The 18,941-nt window shown below is 36.2% G+C and overlaps 2 protein-coding genes and 1 long non-coding RNA gene across 15 annotated transcripts; 2 read left to right on the forward strand and 1 right to left on the reverse strand.

Annotated features, from left to right (window-relative positions):
• Positions 1-941: 941 nt before the first annotated feature.
• On the reverse strand, positions 942-4,913 carry LOC119980698 (SUPPRESSOR OF GAMMA RESPONSE 1). 3 transcript variants are annotated; one of them, XM_038823502.1, is made up of 7 exons: positions 4,756-4,913; positions 3,971-4,109; positions 3,337-3,523; positions 2,758-3,257; positions 2,008-2,037; positions 1,378-1,953; positions 942-1,285 (listed from the first exon to the last, which is right to left on the reverse strand). In XM_038823502.1, exons 1-7 carry the CDS (start codon positions 4,761-4,763, stop codon positions 1,229-1,231), a joined length of 1,497 nt encoding a protein of 498 aa, XP_038679430.1. In that variant the 5' UTR covers positions 4,764-4,913; the 3' UTR covers positions 942-1,228. The 3 variants fall into 3 exon arrangements, with proteins under 3 accessions (XP_038679430.1, XP_038679434.1, XP_038679424.1); XM_038823506.1 differs by lacking the exon at positions 2,008-2,037 and having other exon boundaries at positions 1,378-1,821; XM_038823496.1 differs by having other exon boundaries at positions 1,378-2,037.
• A 7,252-nt stretch (positions 4,914-12,165) lies between these two features.
• LOC120008990 (leucoanthocyanidin reductase-like) lies at positions 12,166-14,453 on the forward strand. The gene is made up of 5 exons (XM_038859412.1): positions 12,166-12,490; positions 12,578-12,718; positions 13,047-13,284; positions 13,767-13,970; positions 14,065-14,453. The coding sequence occupies exons 1-5, from the start codon at positions 12,284-12,286 to the stop codon at positions 14,376-14,378; spliced, it is 1,104 nt and encodes a 367-aa protein (XP_038715340.1). The 5' UTR covers positions 12,166-12,283; the 3' UTR covers positions 14,379-14,453.
• Positions 14,454-15,079: 626 nt separating this feature from the next.
• Positions 15,080-18,877, forward strand: LOC119982751. 11 transcript variants are annotated; one of them, XR_005464455.1, is made up of 5 exons: positions 15,080-17,299; positions 17,506-17,554; positions 17,734-17,961; positions 18,133-18,172; positions 18,690-18,877. It is a non-coding gene; the product is annotated as an uncharacterized LOC119982751 (long non-coding RNA). The 11 variants fall into 11 exon arrangements; XR_005464450.1 differs by having other exon boundaries at positions 15,080-17,277; positions 17,359-17,554; XR_005464453.1 differs by having other exon boundaries at positions 15,080-16,716; positions 16,841-17,554.
• Positions 18,878-18,941: the final 64 nt, after the last annotated feature.

Here is an 18,941-nt window from a genome sequence, read left to right on the forward strand (position 1 = left end):
ATTTTCAAGAAACAAATACACACGTGTAATAGTTATGACATTTTTAGCGTTAGGACTGAAAAAATGTTCTTGCGTGGGGCAGAGTTGTCAGTTGCACAGGAGCTGATCATGTGCAAATCTAATATTCTGTGGTCGGCCACACCATGAAACTCCTCTCTGGCTCTGCAGCTTTGTTTTTCCTTAGACATGTACGTATTAGGTATTCATATACATTGATATATCATCATATATATATATATATAGAGAGAGAGAGAGAGAGGGAGCCGACAGAAGGCGATTGGTCAAAATGGCAGCTTTTGCCAAACCCACGTGCGACCTCTACTTCAGTAGTTCCCACCAGCACCATATGTGTCTCATGATGCCCGATTAAGACTTGTTCTTCACTGGCATTTGCATTTCCAGTTTTCCACCACAGCGACTATATTGGTTATGGGCCACATTTGTCTCTTCTTTTGTCTACTGATTAGGAGGAGAATATGAATGATCATTCGGGCTTTGGATACTTAGCAACGCATTGTGGCCCATTTCACGTGTTTAGGCCCACAAAAACACCTCGGGCCCAGCAACAGCATACCGAGCCACCAATCAACCAAAGCCAGGTCTTCTCTCTTCACTCGAGTTTCCTCAAAAGCAGTCATGCTATGCTGCTCATGGACCAAGGCACCAGCCTGGAATGAAAACCCCGTTGCTTTTCATGACCTGTTCAATGTTCTTGGTGATGACCAATCCACATCAAGTCATCCAATAATAAGATGGACCAGTGCCAGATACACTAGCTTAGTAGCTTATCAGAGTTTTCATGCTTATTGGTCCGCCTGGTACAAATTCCATGTTCATTCATAGCAGGCACCAACCCAGATTAATAAGCTAGAACATTTCTCAACAGTTGCTAACTTCAAGCTTTTAGATGATGACAACATTAAAAAAGAAAGAAAGCAAACTGTTGAAGCTGCATTTTGATGCAGTAATTAAGAGATTAATGGACCATTTTCCAAAAATAAGTACACTTAGAGCATAAGTTAAAGACATCAGACATGAGTTTCACTCACCATCCTTGGCACAATTCAAAACCATTCCACAAATATTACCCAAATTCAAAACCATTCCACAAATATTACCCATTAACTTCCATGCATAGTTTAACAAGTGTAAGAACAGAAATAGCTACATAGAGTTGCTCCTTTCATGTCCATGTCCATGTCCAAAACTGGAGATCTTATGAGCAGTTTTAATCAATCACCTTGTCCCCTCCCCAAGCAAGAAAGCTTTCTTGTGATCCAAAGTCCTACAAGTGATACGTAGTCAAGTCAGATTGAGGAAAATCATAGCGGAAAAGAAGAAGATAAACTAAACATTGACATTTGACAGAGATCATACAAGCTGGCTCAGCCTGAACTCTGGAGGTGTATCGAGTTCGATGTTTGCAGGATCAAGAACCAGATTTTGGCACACCTCCATATCCTTCTTTAATTCTTCAGCACCCAACTTAACATAATCAGAAAGGCAGGGCTTTCCATCGGATTCTCTACATTTTCCATCGCGATCGCCCCTGCTTGGAGACTGACTCTGAAGTAGCTCATCACACAAGGATAAACCCTCCACAAGTTGTTGTGAATTCAGCAGATGCTGAGATTCACTGTCCCACCATTTTGAGTCTTCCTCAGGGTGATAACCATTTTCATTTCCTTGACTACCAGGAAATTCTGCCTTGGATTCATCAGGCATTTGATTATCACAATCATCTGTCTCAAGTTGATTCACATAATTGGGCTGGTCACTTCCAGGTAAAACCTCATCTTCTATTTCAACAATCTCAAGATCCTCAGGATGATTAGCATTATCACTTTCTCGACTACCAGGACATTCTGCCTTGGATTCATGAAGCATTTGGTTATCATGATCATCTGTCTCAAGTTGATTCACATAATTGGGCTGGTCACTTCCAGGTAAAACCTCATCTTCTATTTCAACGATCACAAAATTGGGCTGGTCACTTCCAGGTAAAACCTCATCTTCTATTTCAACAATCTCAAGATGCTAATACATCAGAAACAGAAAGGATACCAGGTATCAGCATCTCTGCTTACAAAAGCAGATGATTCAAAATATGAAAGGGACAGATTCATAGGCAGTAACTTAATTCTTGAAAATACAGATACTTACGGCATGTTTCTACTGGGGAAAAGGGAGTAACATATTCATCCTTCTTAGTAATAGTTAGGTACCCTGACTCCCAAGTAAATATCTGCCCACGGTAATGTTTACCTTCAAACTGAGGATAAACATTTCTCCTCTCTGTTACCTATTTACCAAATACATAAAAATTACACAATCTCACATCTTCCATGACCAAAGTCATAGGGTTCAAATCCCCCATCCCCTGAACTTACCCACAAGAAACAATATATTGAGATATTAGAGCACATGACATGTTGAGACAAATGACAAAGGAAATGTGATTGAAGTTTAAACTTTAAAATATATATATATACACAATTCTGTAACTACCTATCAAAAAACAGTTAACTCATTACAAAATAAAAATTACCCAATTTTTCGCTAAATACAGTTAACAGACTTTTGTTACCATCTTATAGTTTATTCCGGAAAACATTGCCCCAATATCATTGCAGCCCCGTTTCTTTTGTCACAAAACAAATGCAGACTTATGGTTACCTTTCCCTTGGCAGAACACTTTAGTAAGAGAATAAATGACATAATTATTCAAAGAATTGGAGGGAGGGAGGGAGAATTCACCTGTGCATTGGTATCCAGGAAAATAGTTGTAGACTTCTGCCCCTTGTCAAACTCTAAAGATCTCCTTTCAGTATGAGGAGGGTCAGGAGTCACAGACTTAGGAGTAACTGGATCAACTTTTGCAATCACAGAATCAGATATTTGAGGAAGGTCCAGTTCAGCTTTATCATTCTGCTTAGCTTGTTGCTGCTGATAAAAAATTTTAGAAACTATAAACTCCCCCTCTTTCTCGTCCTCTTCGGTTCCCAGGTGATATTGATGCATCACCCAATTTGTCTTCTCAGCCTTACCTCCTTTTACCGTGCTCGCATAAAGAACCATAATCTTCTTACACCCTTTTTGCACTCCATCCAAGAACACTGGTTTAGTCCTACCAGTCTTGTGCCAGCGGACATCACCAAAATCATCACCATGTATCTTTCTACGCTTTCGAGTTCCAGAGTTGTATGCCTTGACAGCTCTATGAAAAAGGTGTGATGCACTGCCATCTTGCTTAACACCTGTCAATACAGACTTTTAAACTAAAACAGAGGGAATTCAGGGTCCAAGAAAGAATGGAAGCAAGCTCCTGCTACTAACCTGGAAGATTCTGAGGATGTGCATAACAGATTCCATCATCAGATAAGACAGTTGGGATGAACTCATCAATAAATGGATGGGGCTTTAAATTTTCTACCTCGACTTTTGCAAGTAAATGCCATATGATCTCTTGATCAGATGGATCAAATTTCACACCTCTTGGTAATCCTGGCCACTCTTGAGTAACCTACATACAGACTTGAGGTACTAGAATAAGGGAAATCAAGTAGCATCCACAAAATTAGAAAAGTGATTGCTAGGGAAAAAACAGTAGGGAAATTATAACCAGGCTTATACTTCTTGAGTCCCGAAAACTGTAGGAGGACCAGTATCTACTGCCTCACTATTCAATTTTTAAGCTGTGGAGATTTAAATCTTCATGCAGCTGAGGATGGCATTATTCATGCTCATTTCAAATAAGTTGAGAACAAAACGGAGCACTGGAGAATTTGGGCATAAGGAAGTCATAGTTTTTATGACTCTAACAAGCAATCAAGTTTCTAACACAACACTGTTTTTTTCTAATAAAATGCAAAATTTAAAGTTATAACACTTAAAAAGCTCTGCAATAACAGATAATCAATATGAAATCACAATAGACCACTGGAATTCAAACGAAAGTTCAGGAAAATACATCGCTATTGTCAATAACATGCTGACAGTTTGGACACGCTCTGGATGGGTTGCTCTTCCAATTAACTCCTTCATGATCACACTTTCCAGATGCACTCTTGATTTTTGTGGCAAATCTATTACCATCCACCAACCATGATCTGCAAATATTCCAGAAGAACTTCCAATTAACACCATGAATTGCTCCCCATTAGAATGCAAAAACCTTACATCAACATGCTTTCTAGCTCACACTGGAAATATGAATCGCAAATAGCAACAAAAGCACAGCAGAAATATCAAATGGACTATGAGCCAAACCCTCAAACAATATCCTACACTCAAATTAACTGCAACCCTTTCATGTTCCTTGTAAAGAAATTGGGTACTTAACAAAACGATTATAAAAGCAAACTCTTAGATTCCGTAGATAATCCTATTCATGAGACAGCATTAAGACAAATTCAAAACATCAACAAGACAACTACAGCCCTTCAAAATTTACAGCTTCAAGACTTCGACTTTCTGAGTAACTGTTATAATAACAACCCTAGCATCCAACCTAATCCATAACTTATCAAACCCACAACAAACCAGGCGAAAAAAGTCAATCAGAGCATAGATACATACCCAAACATACTGATAACTAAAGAGAACAGAACTAAAAGTCACTGGCTATATTAATCGCCGATTTATCGTCAGCAGTATCATTCGACCATCAATAACGTAGGAGCTCGAACTTAGGCACAAAAACGCAGTCAATGTGAGTAAACTCCAGTCAACAGATAGAGAAAGAAGAATTCTTACCCAGCCATTACAGAATACAGAGAGGAGGAGTGATCAGAGGATCAAAAGTTCGGAAAACATCAGTTGGGTTTCGCTCCTGCGACTGCCTTTTGGTTTTGGGATTCTCGATGACGGGAACACAAAGGGGTTCTGCAATATTTTATTATTTCTCACTTCCTTTTAGATTAAAAAAATTTTGCTTTAATTCAAAATTTGAAATCGTTTTGATTATCTCTTTCCTTTTCATCACCTCTCTCTTCTTTTTTATCATCTCTTCACTATTCATCAACTATATACATATTTCACATCTTCACTATTCATCAACTATATACATATTTCATATTTCAAGTGTCATTTTTAATAACAACCTATATTTCAAGTGTCATTATCAAGAAAGTGTGTTTTCAAGTGTTCATTTTCTTCCATTGTAAAACTCTAGCACTCTAAATTTTCCATAAAATTCACTTTTCAACACTTAAAAATGTGTTATCAAGTGTCCATTGGACATGCTCTAAAAGCATATATCTTTTCAAGTTCAAACCGGGATCCTGTTCCTCTGTGAGCGCACTACGAAGGATTGAAAATGGAAAAATGGAGGGGGCAGAGTCCGCCAATCCAGACCGAAGAATGGATTCAGGAGATAGATCAACGGCTGTTATTTACTTTCGACTCAATCAGTAGCAATTGGGAATGTTATCAACGGCCGTTATGGGTTAAGGCGTGTCGGCAAGGAAGAGAGGAAGAAAACGGAAGCACGATTGCACGACTAAGACATGGGCTTCTCTAGTCTGATACTGGACAAGGTAATTTTCCAGGCTTGGGCTTATTTGATAGAATTGACGCTAAAGCCCAAGCCCACTATAGTAACTCCAATAGCCATCAGTCCATCACCGTTATAGGCCCAGAATAATGTCCGAACGAGAATACGTATCAAAGGGGCCGAGCTTGAGTTTAAGAAAATTCAGCCCGTAGGTTTTTTATGTATATAAATGTTTTGAAATGTTAGATTTGACTTATTTTGGATATTAGTTATTCAAGGCAATATAGATTAGTTCAAAATATTAGATAAATTATTTTATTTTTAAAATTTTGACAAAAACTAATTTTTAACGAGCCCAGCTCGGCTCAAACCACATATAAAACTGTGTCTAGCTAAGCTTGACCACGTCAAAACTCAGTTCAACTCTGTTCCACCTATTTACACCTTACATATAGGTATGACAATTCTAAACCGTCGGATATAAACTGAAAACATTCGATATTTTAGTTGCGATGAATTTGAATTTTATTTCAAACAAAAAATATATTGTTGAATTCATTATGCTACATACTACATACTTATGAATTTTACAAATTTTTTTGATGCACCGATCATAGGACCTGTGCAATATGCACATTTCCTCTCCCGGATCCATATAATTTATGCACATCTAAAGAAAAATGATTACGGATTTCAATGTACTAAAAAAAAAAAAATAGTTACATTTATTGGATCAAAAGTGTGTTGAGGTTTGTAAGAAGCTGAATGTGGCAATACTAAAGTTATTAACCTTTTTGTTGCATGATTTTGGTAAAGGGAGCAATAGGAATAGGATCTGCAGAAGTCTAAGATCTAAAAGTTAAAAGAATATCCGAGTGAATCCAGTTATTATTAATAGTCGATCCACTTACACTAAAATTGCATGCAATCATATTACAACAGTGATATCTCTCTGTACATATATATGTGTGTGTATATATATATATATATCTTGGAACCTTTTGTGATTTGTTGGGACTTGGGATTGATCGTACTATATTTTACATATTTTTTGTACCTCAATTTACACTTATTTTTGTCTCTATTTATGGGAATGGAGATGAATATTGCATAATTTATCTTTGGTTTGGTTTGTAGGTTAATTTGCACAAAATGGTGAAAAAAAATATTTCTTGGACCTATGATTTAAGCCCAACGGAGAAGCCCACAAATTCAAGGATTATTTCAAGTCCAATCCTAATCAAACAAGAAAAGAGGGCATTGTAAGGTTTCCTAAAAAGAAGAATAAGAAGAAAATCAAAAGAAGACAAATTAAGCAAAGAAAGGACAAAGGAAGGACTTTTGTTGTTCAACTCAAAGAGACTTCTCGGGCAAGCAAATTAAGCAAGGAAAATGAATCTTTTGAAGAGTGAGAGAAGGAAGGCACAAGGAAGCTTTGATATGAAGGACTTTGAAGGAAATATTTTGGCAAGAAAGAAGGAAACAAAGAGACCGAGTCATACAACGAATTGGACTTGAATTTTGGCATTAATTGAAGGAAGCTTTTGGCACTATAAAAGGGAGTCCTCTAGCACAATAGAAAACACGAATTGGAGAGCCACATTCTCTAGCTTTTGTTCTTGTTCTTGTCTCTAGCTTTTCTCTTTGTTCTTATTCTTGATTCATGACGTTCTCATATTTAGTTTTCTTGTGTTCTTATAACATGAGTAGCTAAACCTCTTTGCTAGGGATTGATGTAGCCTAGTATGATTATTGCAAGTACTTCAATTAATTGAATGCATAATTTTGGTTCATGATTCTTGTCTTTAATTTCTATGTTTATAATCTATTGTTTGTTTGGTTGATTGGCCACCAATTGAATGCTCAATTAGATTCATCTAGCTAGGACTAAGGAACGAACCGAATTCACGTGTCTTAGTGGAACTGAAATTAAGGAAATCAATTGTCGACTGCCATGAACAAGGTTTAGGGGATTGATTGGTTGTTATAGTTCTTTAGATCGTAATGAGTTGTTAGCCCTGGGTTAAAAACTGCGAACCGAACAGGATTAATCCATTGTTAATAATATTTGTTGGCACCGCGAAAGAACGAACCAACATATTTAAGAAAGAATCAACCCTTGAATCGGAACCATAATTGTGTGTTTTTTAATTGGATGCTTGTGATAGGATTACTAGGTGAAATCATTGTCCTAGTGTTCTTCTCTTATTGGATATAAAATCTGAATTTTATTTCTTTGTTTTTATTTTATTTTATTACATCAATCATTCTTCCTTTTTCCCCAAATCTCAATCATTCATCAAGTTAGGTACATTAATTAGATTAACTAGTCTCCGTGGGATCGACCTCGTACTTGCATACATTGTACTATTCGTAGACTCTTGTGCACTTGCGAGAATTATTACATCAGGGATCCATCTATAGATAGATATCTATATAGATGGATTCAATTCCCTGTGAAGTACATTGGGTGGTTGGGTGGATCTTGGTAGGTGTGGGTTAGAAGCAAGTATTCGAGTTTGATTATGTGTTTGTATTGTGACTAAATAATTGAGACCTATCGATGTCTCCTTAGTTTTCCATAGAAGGGTAGGTCTTGGGGTGGCAAACTCTTTGATGGCTTCTGACATCAACAAAAAATTACGGTTTAGGAATTTACCCAAAAAAAAAGTTTAGGCATATTCAAAAAATATGGTCTAAGCTTTAGAGTTTAAGGTTTAGAATCCATGATTGTTTAATCAACTTTAATCTCAATAATTTAATTAACAGAACCAAAAGGAAATTGTTTTATTTTACGTACAATTTACATCCGCATTTTAAGTCCATATAAGATAATTCCTCATGTATTATTCATGATAGAAATGAATAGATAAAACAAATACATGTGATGGATTCTCAATTATTTTCTCATAGAATCATGTAATTCATCCTAAATTTTTCCGAATAAAGACTTGATTGATGATATGATGATAAGATAATTCCTCATGTGTGTGTAGTCGTTGGACACTTCCTTAGCCTTATTATAAACTGCGTGACTATTCTCACCCTTCATTTTACTTCTCTCACCCCCCTACTCTATAAAAAGGTGGCCTAGCTCTAGCGAAAGTACAACTCACATTTGACTAACTAATTAACCGGATTTACTTGAATTTTTCAAGACAGACTTTTATATATATATATATATATATATATATATATATATATATATATATATAAATGGGTCATTCAGAAATAGTTTGCCTTTTTAATTTTAATAATAAAATAATTATTGATGTGACAAAATAAGAGATGAAGGGATGTTTTTGTCTTAATTTTTAAAAAATAGATGATTTATGTGATGGTTTAGATATTCAATGTAAGAGCACTTGCATCAGTTTCCCTTAACAGATTCCCTAAAATATAGACAAAATGTCACTTTTTCATATTTTACAGATTTCCTATCTAACCAACACTGCATCAAATTACCTATCATATTCTTTACTTTATTAAAATAATATTTCTTTCTCTTTCCTTTATTTATTCTATTCATATAAATTACTTCTATTTAAACTAATAAATTAATTACATTTAAAACAATAGATTAATTATATATAAAACAATAAATTAATTAAAATAATAAATTAATGTTATTAAAAATTGGAGAAATTTAACTTTTGTTTTGCTTGATTTCATGATCTAGGAAGAATAGATGTTGTTGGAGAGAGATGCGGGGAGAAAAAAATTGAGGAGAGAGAAAGATAGGAGTGAGGAGAGAGAAAGAGGAGAGAGAGAAACGGATTGAGGAGAGACATATGAATGACCCTCCATATATAATGTCGCGGAATGGTCATGCACTCCACACTACTCTTACCATCTAATCATCAGCTGTTTTCAATTTCATCATTTTCACTCTGAATGGACAATCTCGTTTTCTTGTGCCAGTTAACCTTATGGAGGTTTTCTTACTATTGTAAGTGCCACCACGATCATATTGTAACAATAATTTGTGTCCCCTCCCGAATCCACCAATCTCTGACATTTTAATAACAATAACAAACCAATGGTACAAATGCAATGTACCATAGTCTGAAATTATAAACATCCATGCACTTGGACGCAACATTATATCAACCTAGCTCATCTATATCACAAAGAAAAAGAAAGGAAAAAAAACCCAGGAAGAACACTATAAATAGATGCATCATTATATGGTAACAGTAACACAAGAATTTCCACTCAAAAGTTCAAAAACTTTCGGCCAGGGGAACGGAAACGGCGGTTGAACGGAAATATATCTATATTTGTAGAGGGGCCAAAGGGATAGTTACTGCTAGGGGACCATCTAACTGACATTTTGTAAGTGACAAGACAAGACATGTTTTTAATAGGGAGAGTTTATAAAGTAAAATAGGGGGTGTTAAGAGCACCACCCTATTATAAATCATCGCGTACACCTAGTAAGTGGGTCTAGGCTCTAGCTTGGACGTGTCAAGTAGTTGTGATGTCGTTTCTTGTTTTGCTTTTTGGTTTCTTGTTTTATGCATGCATTATTTTCTATATACACATTGACGACGAGGGACATCCTGCCTCCTGGTGTGCATAATAAGTTCAAAATCCTCTTTGTACGATCGATCCGGTTGAATAATGGATCCACATATCTGTGCACTCAACAATGCTTCTCTGTTTTTAACGCACGTTGTCTTTTGTCCATGTTTTAACCGCAATGAGATTGACGTTTTCAAAGCAATCTAATGAATTTTCCAAGTAATTCTCTCCTCTCTTGTCAATAGACAAATTGAGTAACTACCAAATTATATAAACTTATTTGAGAAAAAACTATTGTGAGAGAATAAGGTATGCTCAGGAAGAGTAGCTATACTGGTCATCCCTAGCCTGCTCATTCTTTTTTTCCTGTTCAAAAATTGATAATAAGAAGTTTCTGAATTGAAGTGATGGAAAACATGATATTTCCCGTGATTAAATTTAGCTATATATTAGCGATAGTTTAGTTGGTAATGTCTCTTGGCTTCGTGAAGATGTTAAGACTGGGAGTTCGAATTAATTGAGAGTATTTTCTTGTGATTTTTATGGTCTCGTGGTCTTCAGCTCATTTTCGGGGAGGGGTTAGTAGGCCCATTTTCATCCTCATGAGCTTTAGTATAGTCTTACATATCATCAACGTAGTGCGAGCTGTTTTGACGACCCGAATTTTATACTCACTCAATTGTCCGAAGTGCATGCTAAACTGGATGATTCCTCGTTTAACAAAAACAAATCTTTTGTTGTGCAATGTCTTTGAATTAATTTTCTCTTGTCAATACACATTGGATAATTACTAAATTACGAAACTCACTGCGATAATGTGTATTATTTGATGGAGATTCACAGGCGAGTGAGAAAATATGCAATGACATTTTTACCTCGATGGGTATGGAAAGCCATTAACCGTTGATTAGACTTGGTTGGACAATCAACCTCACCCATCTTAATTAGTTGAGGCCCTAATTGAGTTGTACACATATCAAGCTTCTATTGGTTTACAAAGTACCATAATTCATAAAGCTAGTGGTCATTGAGACTTGAGAGTGACAAATATCACTCTTTTTGAGAAGAGTCATTAGTAACAAATACAAAGTTATGAAAATAGAAACTTATTATTAATAATTATTCATAATAACACAGCACAATTGGTTATGAAGCATCGACATTTTTTTTGCTTAATCTTGATTAAACCATCTTCCATTTTGTCAAGTAATCTTTAATTTATTTTAATTAAGTGCTTCTCTTTCCTCGATTGGTCCAAATTTGGTCGCATTAGACTCATGCTTAATTTGACCGAGTGTCGGGACTCTGTTGTAAGTAATTATGGTGACATAAAAAAATTCTTAAAAAATTATCGATGTCTAGCATTCAACTAAACATATTCAACTATATAAATTTTTTATGAAACAAAATTGAAATTAATCGTAAGAGGGAAGTAGAATACTTTGAGGTTATATCTAACTGTTCAGAATTAATTGTCTTCAACTTTTTATGTTGAATTTATTTTTATTTTGCACCAAAAATATATGTTGTATCCGTGAACCTAAATACAACAAATTTTTAAGAAAACACAAAATTTTGGGCCCAAAATGTCCGACAGCTACCCAATTCGAGCTTGTTTTGGTTGCACGAGCTTCTTATCTACGAGTCAAAGTGATCTAAGAGTCAACAAATTTATGACAATAAAAAGCAATTTATGGTCAACACATACAATGACATAAAGAAAATAATTTTTTCTTTCCATTTCTATGAATTCTAACAATTTATGGTCAACACATTTGTTAAAATAAAACACAAATTTACTTGGAATGATTAATATTATTATGCTTTTTTAGAAAGTATTAATAACTTATATATACATGTATATATTGATAAATATAAATTCCCATTTATATACATAATTTTTGTAAATTATTTATTAAATTAATCATTTTGTTTATATTCCCCAAAGAAATTAGGAGACGTGATGACCGGTAGCTGGCCGGAAAGAGTTCGCTGCCCTCACTTTAATACATGTTTGGTGCATTTTTAATATGACAAGATTTCTTATTGATTTCTCATAGATTCCTGACCTTAGATTTTTAAAATAAGGACTCGGATAAGAATGATATTTCCTCATATATATATATACTATACAACTACGACTCGTCTCATCCTCCAACTAATCCTGGTGCACTTTCTTTGTGTCCTATTTATAAAGGTGTAACAACATCTTTTACTACCAACACACATATCACATAGGCTGAAACAACCACCACCAAAAGAAAAATGACCATCCATCATAGTACTGTTTCGACGGCCAATGGTAGCCGGGTCCTCATCGCCGGACCACTTGGTTTCATCGGCCGCTTCATCACCGGAGCCAGCCTTGCTTCCGGTCGACCCACTTTCCTTCTCGTGCGTTCAAGTTCCGGCTGCCCTTCTAAATCCAAAGCCGTCAAATATTTTCAAGACAGGGCCGCCATCATATTATTTGTACGTTCTAGGCCCCTTGAACTTCTTAAGAATATTAAATCTACGTTGGTATATATATGTTGTAATTTTTAAGGGTTTTGATTTCAGGGGATGATCAATGACAAGGAATTCGTGGAAAAGACTCTGAAGGAGAACAAGATCGATGTAGTTATATCTGCCGTTGGTGGTAAAGAAATATTGGATCAGCTTCCTCTTGTGGAAGCAATCAATGCTGTCGGCACTGTTAAGGTAAAACATAGACAAGGAAGCAATAAATGACTTGCTAAATTTGTGCAAGACTTTTATTAACACATACGTTTTTGTTAGAATGGTGACATTGACTGTGTTCAAAAAATATTTAGTGATAATCAAAAACTGATAGATGGGTCAGTTAAAGTCTTGTCAAAAAATCAAAAAATTGATTGAAACTGACCGTTTACATCCCTAGTCGTAAGTTTAACTCTCACGTCCAACGGTTAGACCTAACTATTTAGTGGACATATTACGATGAGAAATTTTAGGTTTAAAAAAAAAGCATGTATAAGACTTTTAATGCATATTTACGTTTGTGATGCAGAGATTTTTGCCATCGGAGTTCGGGCATGATGTGGACCGGGCTGATCCGGTGGAGCCAGGGCTAACCATGTACAATCACAAGAGACTCGTCAGGCGCCTGATCGAGAAGTACGATGTCCCTTACACCTACATCTGTTGCAACTCCATTGCTTCTTGGCCCTACCACAACAACAAGCACCCTTCCGAGGTCATTCCACCGTTGGATCAGTTCGAAATCTACGGTGATGGGAGCGTCAAAGGTAATATTTATCCTGATGTTGACGTTTATATTGAAAATGGCAATACAAAATAGAATATAATACTATATAGTCGTGTATATATATATATATATATATATATGCTATGTTTGTTATTTTCTTTAAAAATTGTAACTTTATTTTTCCTTGGAATTTTTCTTCAATTTTCGTAGAAAAGGGAAAAAAATCTATATATATATATAGACTCTATGCTGTAGATAAGGGTAGGTGGGCTAAAAGCCCAATGGTTGTGGACCAGTGGGCCTTTATCTAGTTTTGTCCATATGACCGTTTTTGATAAGGTAATTGGGCCCAACACACTCCATATGTCCATGGCACCACCGTCAAAAGGTTCGAGTAATGGCAGTGGACCCGACCCATGATAAGAAATCTAAACCAATTTCTTTTAAGATAATAACTATTAAATATTAAATACATAAAATAATGACGTGATTATTATTATTATTATTATTGTTATTATGCAGCTTACTTTATTGCTGGGACTGATATTGGAAAATTCACAATGAAAACTGTGGATGACATTCGAACTCTCAACAAATCAGTCCATTTCCGACCAAGTTGCAATTTCTATAACATGAACGAGCTTGCTTCTTTGTGGGAAAGAAAAATTGGTCGCACCCTCCCTCGAGTCACCGTCACTGAAGAAAACCTAATAGCCGCAGCTGCAGGTCTTCCCTCAATTCCTCCACTTTTCAAAAATTATTTTTAATTTTTCAAAAATTTGTGATTGAAATTTGAAACTGTAAATAAAAATTTGTGTAGAGAATCGCATACCACAGAGTGTGGTGGCGTCATTCACGCACGACATCTTCATTAGGGGCTGTCAATCTAACTTTTCCGTCGATGGTTCTGCCGATCTTGAAGTATGCAAGCTGTATCCAGACGAACCATTTCGTACGTTGGACGAATGTTTCGAAGACTTCCTTGTCAAAGCAAAGCTGGAAGGTCCGTCGGGGACGCGGAACAATGAAAATACCAACACAAATCCAGTGGGGGATTCGCTGCCTGTCAGCAACTTGGGCTTGACATGGATTTGTTGTAATGTCTCTGCATTTTATTCAATTAGCGATGTTTAGATCCCTGCTTGACATGGATTTGTTGTAATGCCTCTGCATTTTATTCAACCAGCGATGTTTAGAGTACGTTTGGTTTGTTTTCTATTTTTTATTTTCTATTTCTGTTTCTATTTTCATTTTTTATTTCTATTTTCCAAAGTATAGAAAACATGTTTAGAAAAATATTTTCTATTTCTTTAAAAGCGACGTCATGCATACTCAGGGTTGAAGCAGAATAAAAAATGGATTGACAATGTATATTGCATATACAAATACAAGTACACGTGAAATATGACACAGGTTTCCCAAAATATTATAAGAAAGTCACAGTAATTAACTTAATCTTGTCTTTAGAATGGATTAATTGCCTGCATGTCAATTAATCATTGTACCAAATACCACATTTATGCTACTTTATCACAATACTGTTTCTCGAGCAACCCCTCTTTCTACACATCTCACCTCTCAATTTATCGATGCATAAGGGTCGGTATTGAACCGGACAAGCTCATAAATATGAGGCCCAAGCCTAAGCCTGAATTTACTATTTGGGTCGGGCTCGGGCCAAGCTTGAGACGAAAATGGAAGTCTAGGCCTGGGGCCGGCCCAAATGAGTCGGGCCAATGGATAGGGCTTAGCTATTATTATTTGTTTGACACGCGTGTGTGTATATATATATAACATATACATGTAGACATATCTATCTATACTTTACTTTAAAGTTCCTAGATTTGGACGCGAGTTCAACGTATTTTTCCTACTCGCACGTTTATTGTTTTTTTTGTCATCTCTCTGTTCCAAACGACGCCGTTTTGTTCTTAGTTTTTTCACTACATACAAAACCGCTTTGTCGTTCTTGCACTTCTGCAGTGCATGTATCTCCACTGTTGTTTCTGACAAGCCACCTGAAACTTTTAAGTTGTCGGTGTTTACTTCCTTGGGTCGCCTTCCTCAGCTTGGGTTAGCTTTCGTACTCTTCTTCTCTTTGAATCTGGGTAATTTTGTGCAGTCCTCCCTTCGTTCTTTGTCGTTGTGTGCTTCTCTTATGTTGTTCTTCAATTTTGTTACACGGTCATTTTTCTTGGGTTGTCTGACCTCCTCTCTCTTCTTTGCAGGTTTTGGTGTTGGTTTTGAAGTATCTCTACGGGTGATTGGCGTCGCTTTCACAGCTCTCTCCTCTCTTTTCTGACCATCGCTTCTCCGCCGATCTGTGAAAAAAAAATCCAGAGAGGTGACTCTTTCAGGTCATGGTTCTAGATTTCATTTTGTTATATTTTTTCCCTCTTTCAGATGGTGATTTCATTTTGTTTGCATACTCGTGAAAGTGTTTGTTCCCCATTTTTGTTTCCCGTTTTTTGCTTTCGCGTCTCATTTTTCAGAACCGCTCCTTTTTCTGTTTCGTTTTTTCCTTCCCACAGCTCTGTTCGCGGGGCGACGTCGTCTCGGTTCGTTTTTCCTCTGCTGAGCTCGCGTCTGGCACATCTGCTCTCAACTACTTTGGTTAGTGCACTGCTGCGGTGCATGTATGTCCGTTGTACGTTGCGTTCACTATACTGACAATCCAACTGAAGCTGTTAAGTTGTCGGCACCCCAAAATTCTACACTCTTCCTGAGAAGCTATTATTCTTTCTTCCTCACTCCCGCACTCACAACTACAACTTTTTTGTTTGGCTTTTTTCACCGAGGGCGAGGTTCGGCTAATTTCGTAAACTCCTTCATTGATTTCGTTGGGTGTTTGATTTAGTTCGCTCATCTTCACTTATTGTCGGTGTGGCATCTGTCATTTTTTTATCTTCGTTGTCGTTCTCTTCGTGAGCTTTGATTATTTGTGTAACGACGTCCATGTATCCAAGCTTATCTGGGTCCAATTGTTCCAAGATTAAAGCTGCATACTACCATACTCCTCTGCCCTTTCTTTAATGTTTGAGGGTTTATTAGCAGAACCACCCAAGGGCAATGATGAAAGCAATATCAAGTAAACAAAGCTCATAAACCATAACATTAAAGAAACATATGTCGATTAGAGACCATCCTGGACCATCTTTCCTTGGTTTTGTTGTTATTTGGGAGTTGTTAGTCACTGCCTACTTCCATTTCTATTTCCCAGTCATTCCATTTGCTTCCTTCGTATTTTGACTTTTTTCTCATTGTTGTTCTCTCTGTAGGGATAATTTATGTTCTTATTGGTTTTTCTAAAGCATAATAGGTATCCTTTTATGGGCCAAGAACCACTGCTTTGTCATTTTTTTTCAAAATTACTAATTTTTTATGGATTAGTTAGTTGTCGATTTATACCATGCTATTGAATATCAATTTTTTCTAATTGTTTGGTGCTGTGAGGGAAGCAGGACTTCACCAGGTAATCGCTTTTCTGAAGAACTTATCCAGGGCTGCAGATGCTTAGGAATATCCTTGTAATATTTGTTTGTTTATCTTTTCTCTGATGAGATGGTTCACATGCCTCTCTTGCCTACAATATGCAGGATTTGAGTCCTACTTGGTGGGTGGATGTGTGAGACATTTGCTTTTGAAGAAAACACCTAAACATCAAACATTATCACCACAGCAAAACTGAAAAAGGTTTTCATTATTATGCGAGACAAAAATACACACCTGATAGGATGAGAGGGTGTTTCCTATTTTAATGATAAGAGGTTGTTTTTCAATATTGACTTTTGTGTTGATTTGTAATGATTTATTACAGGTGCTGTTTTAATCGTCCTATGATTGTTGGTTCAGGATTTCCTATATCGGTAACAAAGAAAAATGGAATCATCACATAAGCCATAGCTTGATCAGACAGAGTCTAAGCTCAGCTTCTTATTCTGATTAATAGGCTGGTTTGCGAAAGTTTCTGTACATTTAATTAAGAGTGTATAACATAGATCCAACAAATTCAAACAAAGATGAAGCAATAGTGGTATGCAAAAAAGAACCATCATGTAAGTTCACTTTATCATGTTTGAGCTTTAGGTTTTCTTATTTATTTCCTGTTTTATAGCGAGTTGACTGAGAATCTGGCATTGGAGGTTACGGTTGTGGCAACCACATGATAACGTTTAGTATCATTGTTGGTAATGGTTGCTGGAAGCCTATCCTGTCAAATATGAAAAAACTGCAACTCAATTAACTCTTGTATATCATTCAGTGACTGGAGGACAGAAATTCGCCAGCAACCAAGCATGCTAGAGCCGATGGTATAACTCCTACTTTGTTTTTACCAGTCTTAGAATATCCAGCATTTGTGCCAAGATAAACTTGCATTTTAATCACATTATATGATGCTCCTTAGTTGAGCATATTTGTTGGTTCCTCAAAGGAAAGTGATAATGCATATAGTTCGATCTGTGATTGGATTTTTTTAATATCTGTGCAGATAATTATCAAAATTTATTTTCCTCCTTCCCGGTAAGTCAGTCCACCTTATACCTTTTCTACAATCATTTGTGTTTTGGTTTGTGAAGGTGTTCATCAATGTTCCATGGTGGTAGCTTATCTTCAATAGGATGATCAGCTCCTTCTTGACAAAGGGGACCAAGAGCAAGTTTGAGTGGGATACAACAGAGTGAGAAGGATCCTTTCGAGGCCTCCAAAAGAACTTATAGTAAGGCTATCTGATAAATTCCATTGTTGCACTACCAGATAAAATGTTACTTTTGCCTTTCCTTTCCTAACCTGTAATACAGATATGTTGCTCCTTTATATATTTTTTTTTTTGGCTATATAACTCGCTGATTTTGTATGCGTTTCCATGATTTTCAAATTAATAATGCAGGGAACTCGACTTCGAAGTGCTAATCCAAAAAGATGGTCAAGTAAGTAATTTTCCTTTTTAGTTGGATTTTGAAAGCCATATGCTTGCAATTAATCAGATGTTTAAGCAACTAACTTTCATTTTTCATTGAATGTTGAAAGTTGTGTGCTTGCAGTGAATATTATATTTATCAGTACCTATGCAGAGTTACTTGATTTGACATGTCTGTTGAACTTGCATTTATGCTAACTCAGGAGGCTTGAATTTCAGTTAAGAGCTAATGTATTTGTTCTTTTCATATTCATGATTCATGCGCCCCCATTTCATATCAAATCCACCTATCCTTTCACGTTTTCTTCCGCAGATTTAATCTTTTGATCATAATCTTTGCAGCTGTTGACCTTCTTTGCTTCCATAAGTTGTTTACTCTACTTTTTGTACACTCAGTGCCGTGATTGTTTTTTCAAGAGACAGATTATGCCCAGTGCTACTAAATGACTAATGGCCTTATATGTTTCGATGTGCTTTGATGAAACTTGGACTTCCAGTAATCATACACTGTTTTTTTTGGTTGCTAGGAAAGCATGGAAAACAAGCAACCCATGAAGAAATATAGAGTACTCTAAGTTCTGAAGATCATGTCTAATGTCGGTAATATTTTTTTTTTTACATTTGCTAACTAACATACTATCAACATGATCGATTGTACTACATGTGTATCTAACAACCCCGCAGCAACGCGCGGGCACGACACTAGTATATATATATACATGCATTACAGTGGACATATACACACACTATCCAAGGCTATAATTTCATTCGACTTTCGA

Source organism: Tripterygium wilfordii, chromosome 2, assembly GCF_013401445.1.
Source record: "Tripterygium wilfordii isolate XIE 37 chromosome 2, ASM1340144v1, whole genome shotgun sequence".
Classification (NCBI taxonomy): domain Eukaryota; kingdom Viridiplantae; phylum Streptophyta; class Magnoliopsida; order Celastrales; family Celastraceae; genus Tripterygium; species Tripterygium wilfordii.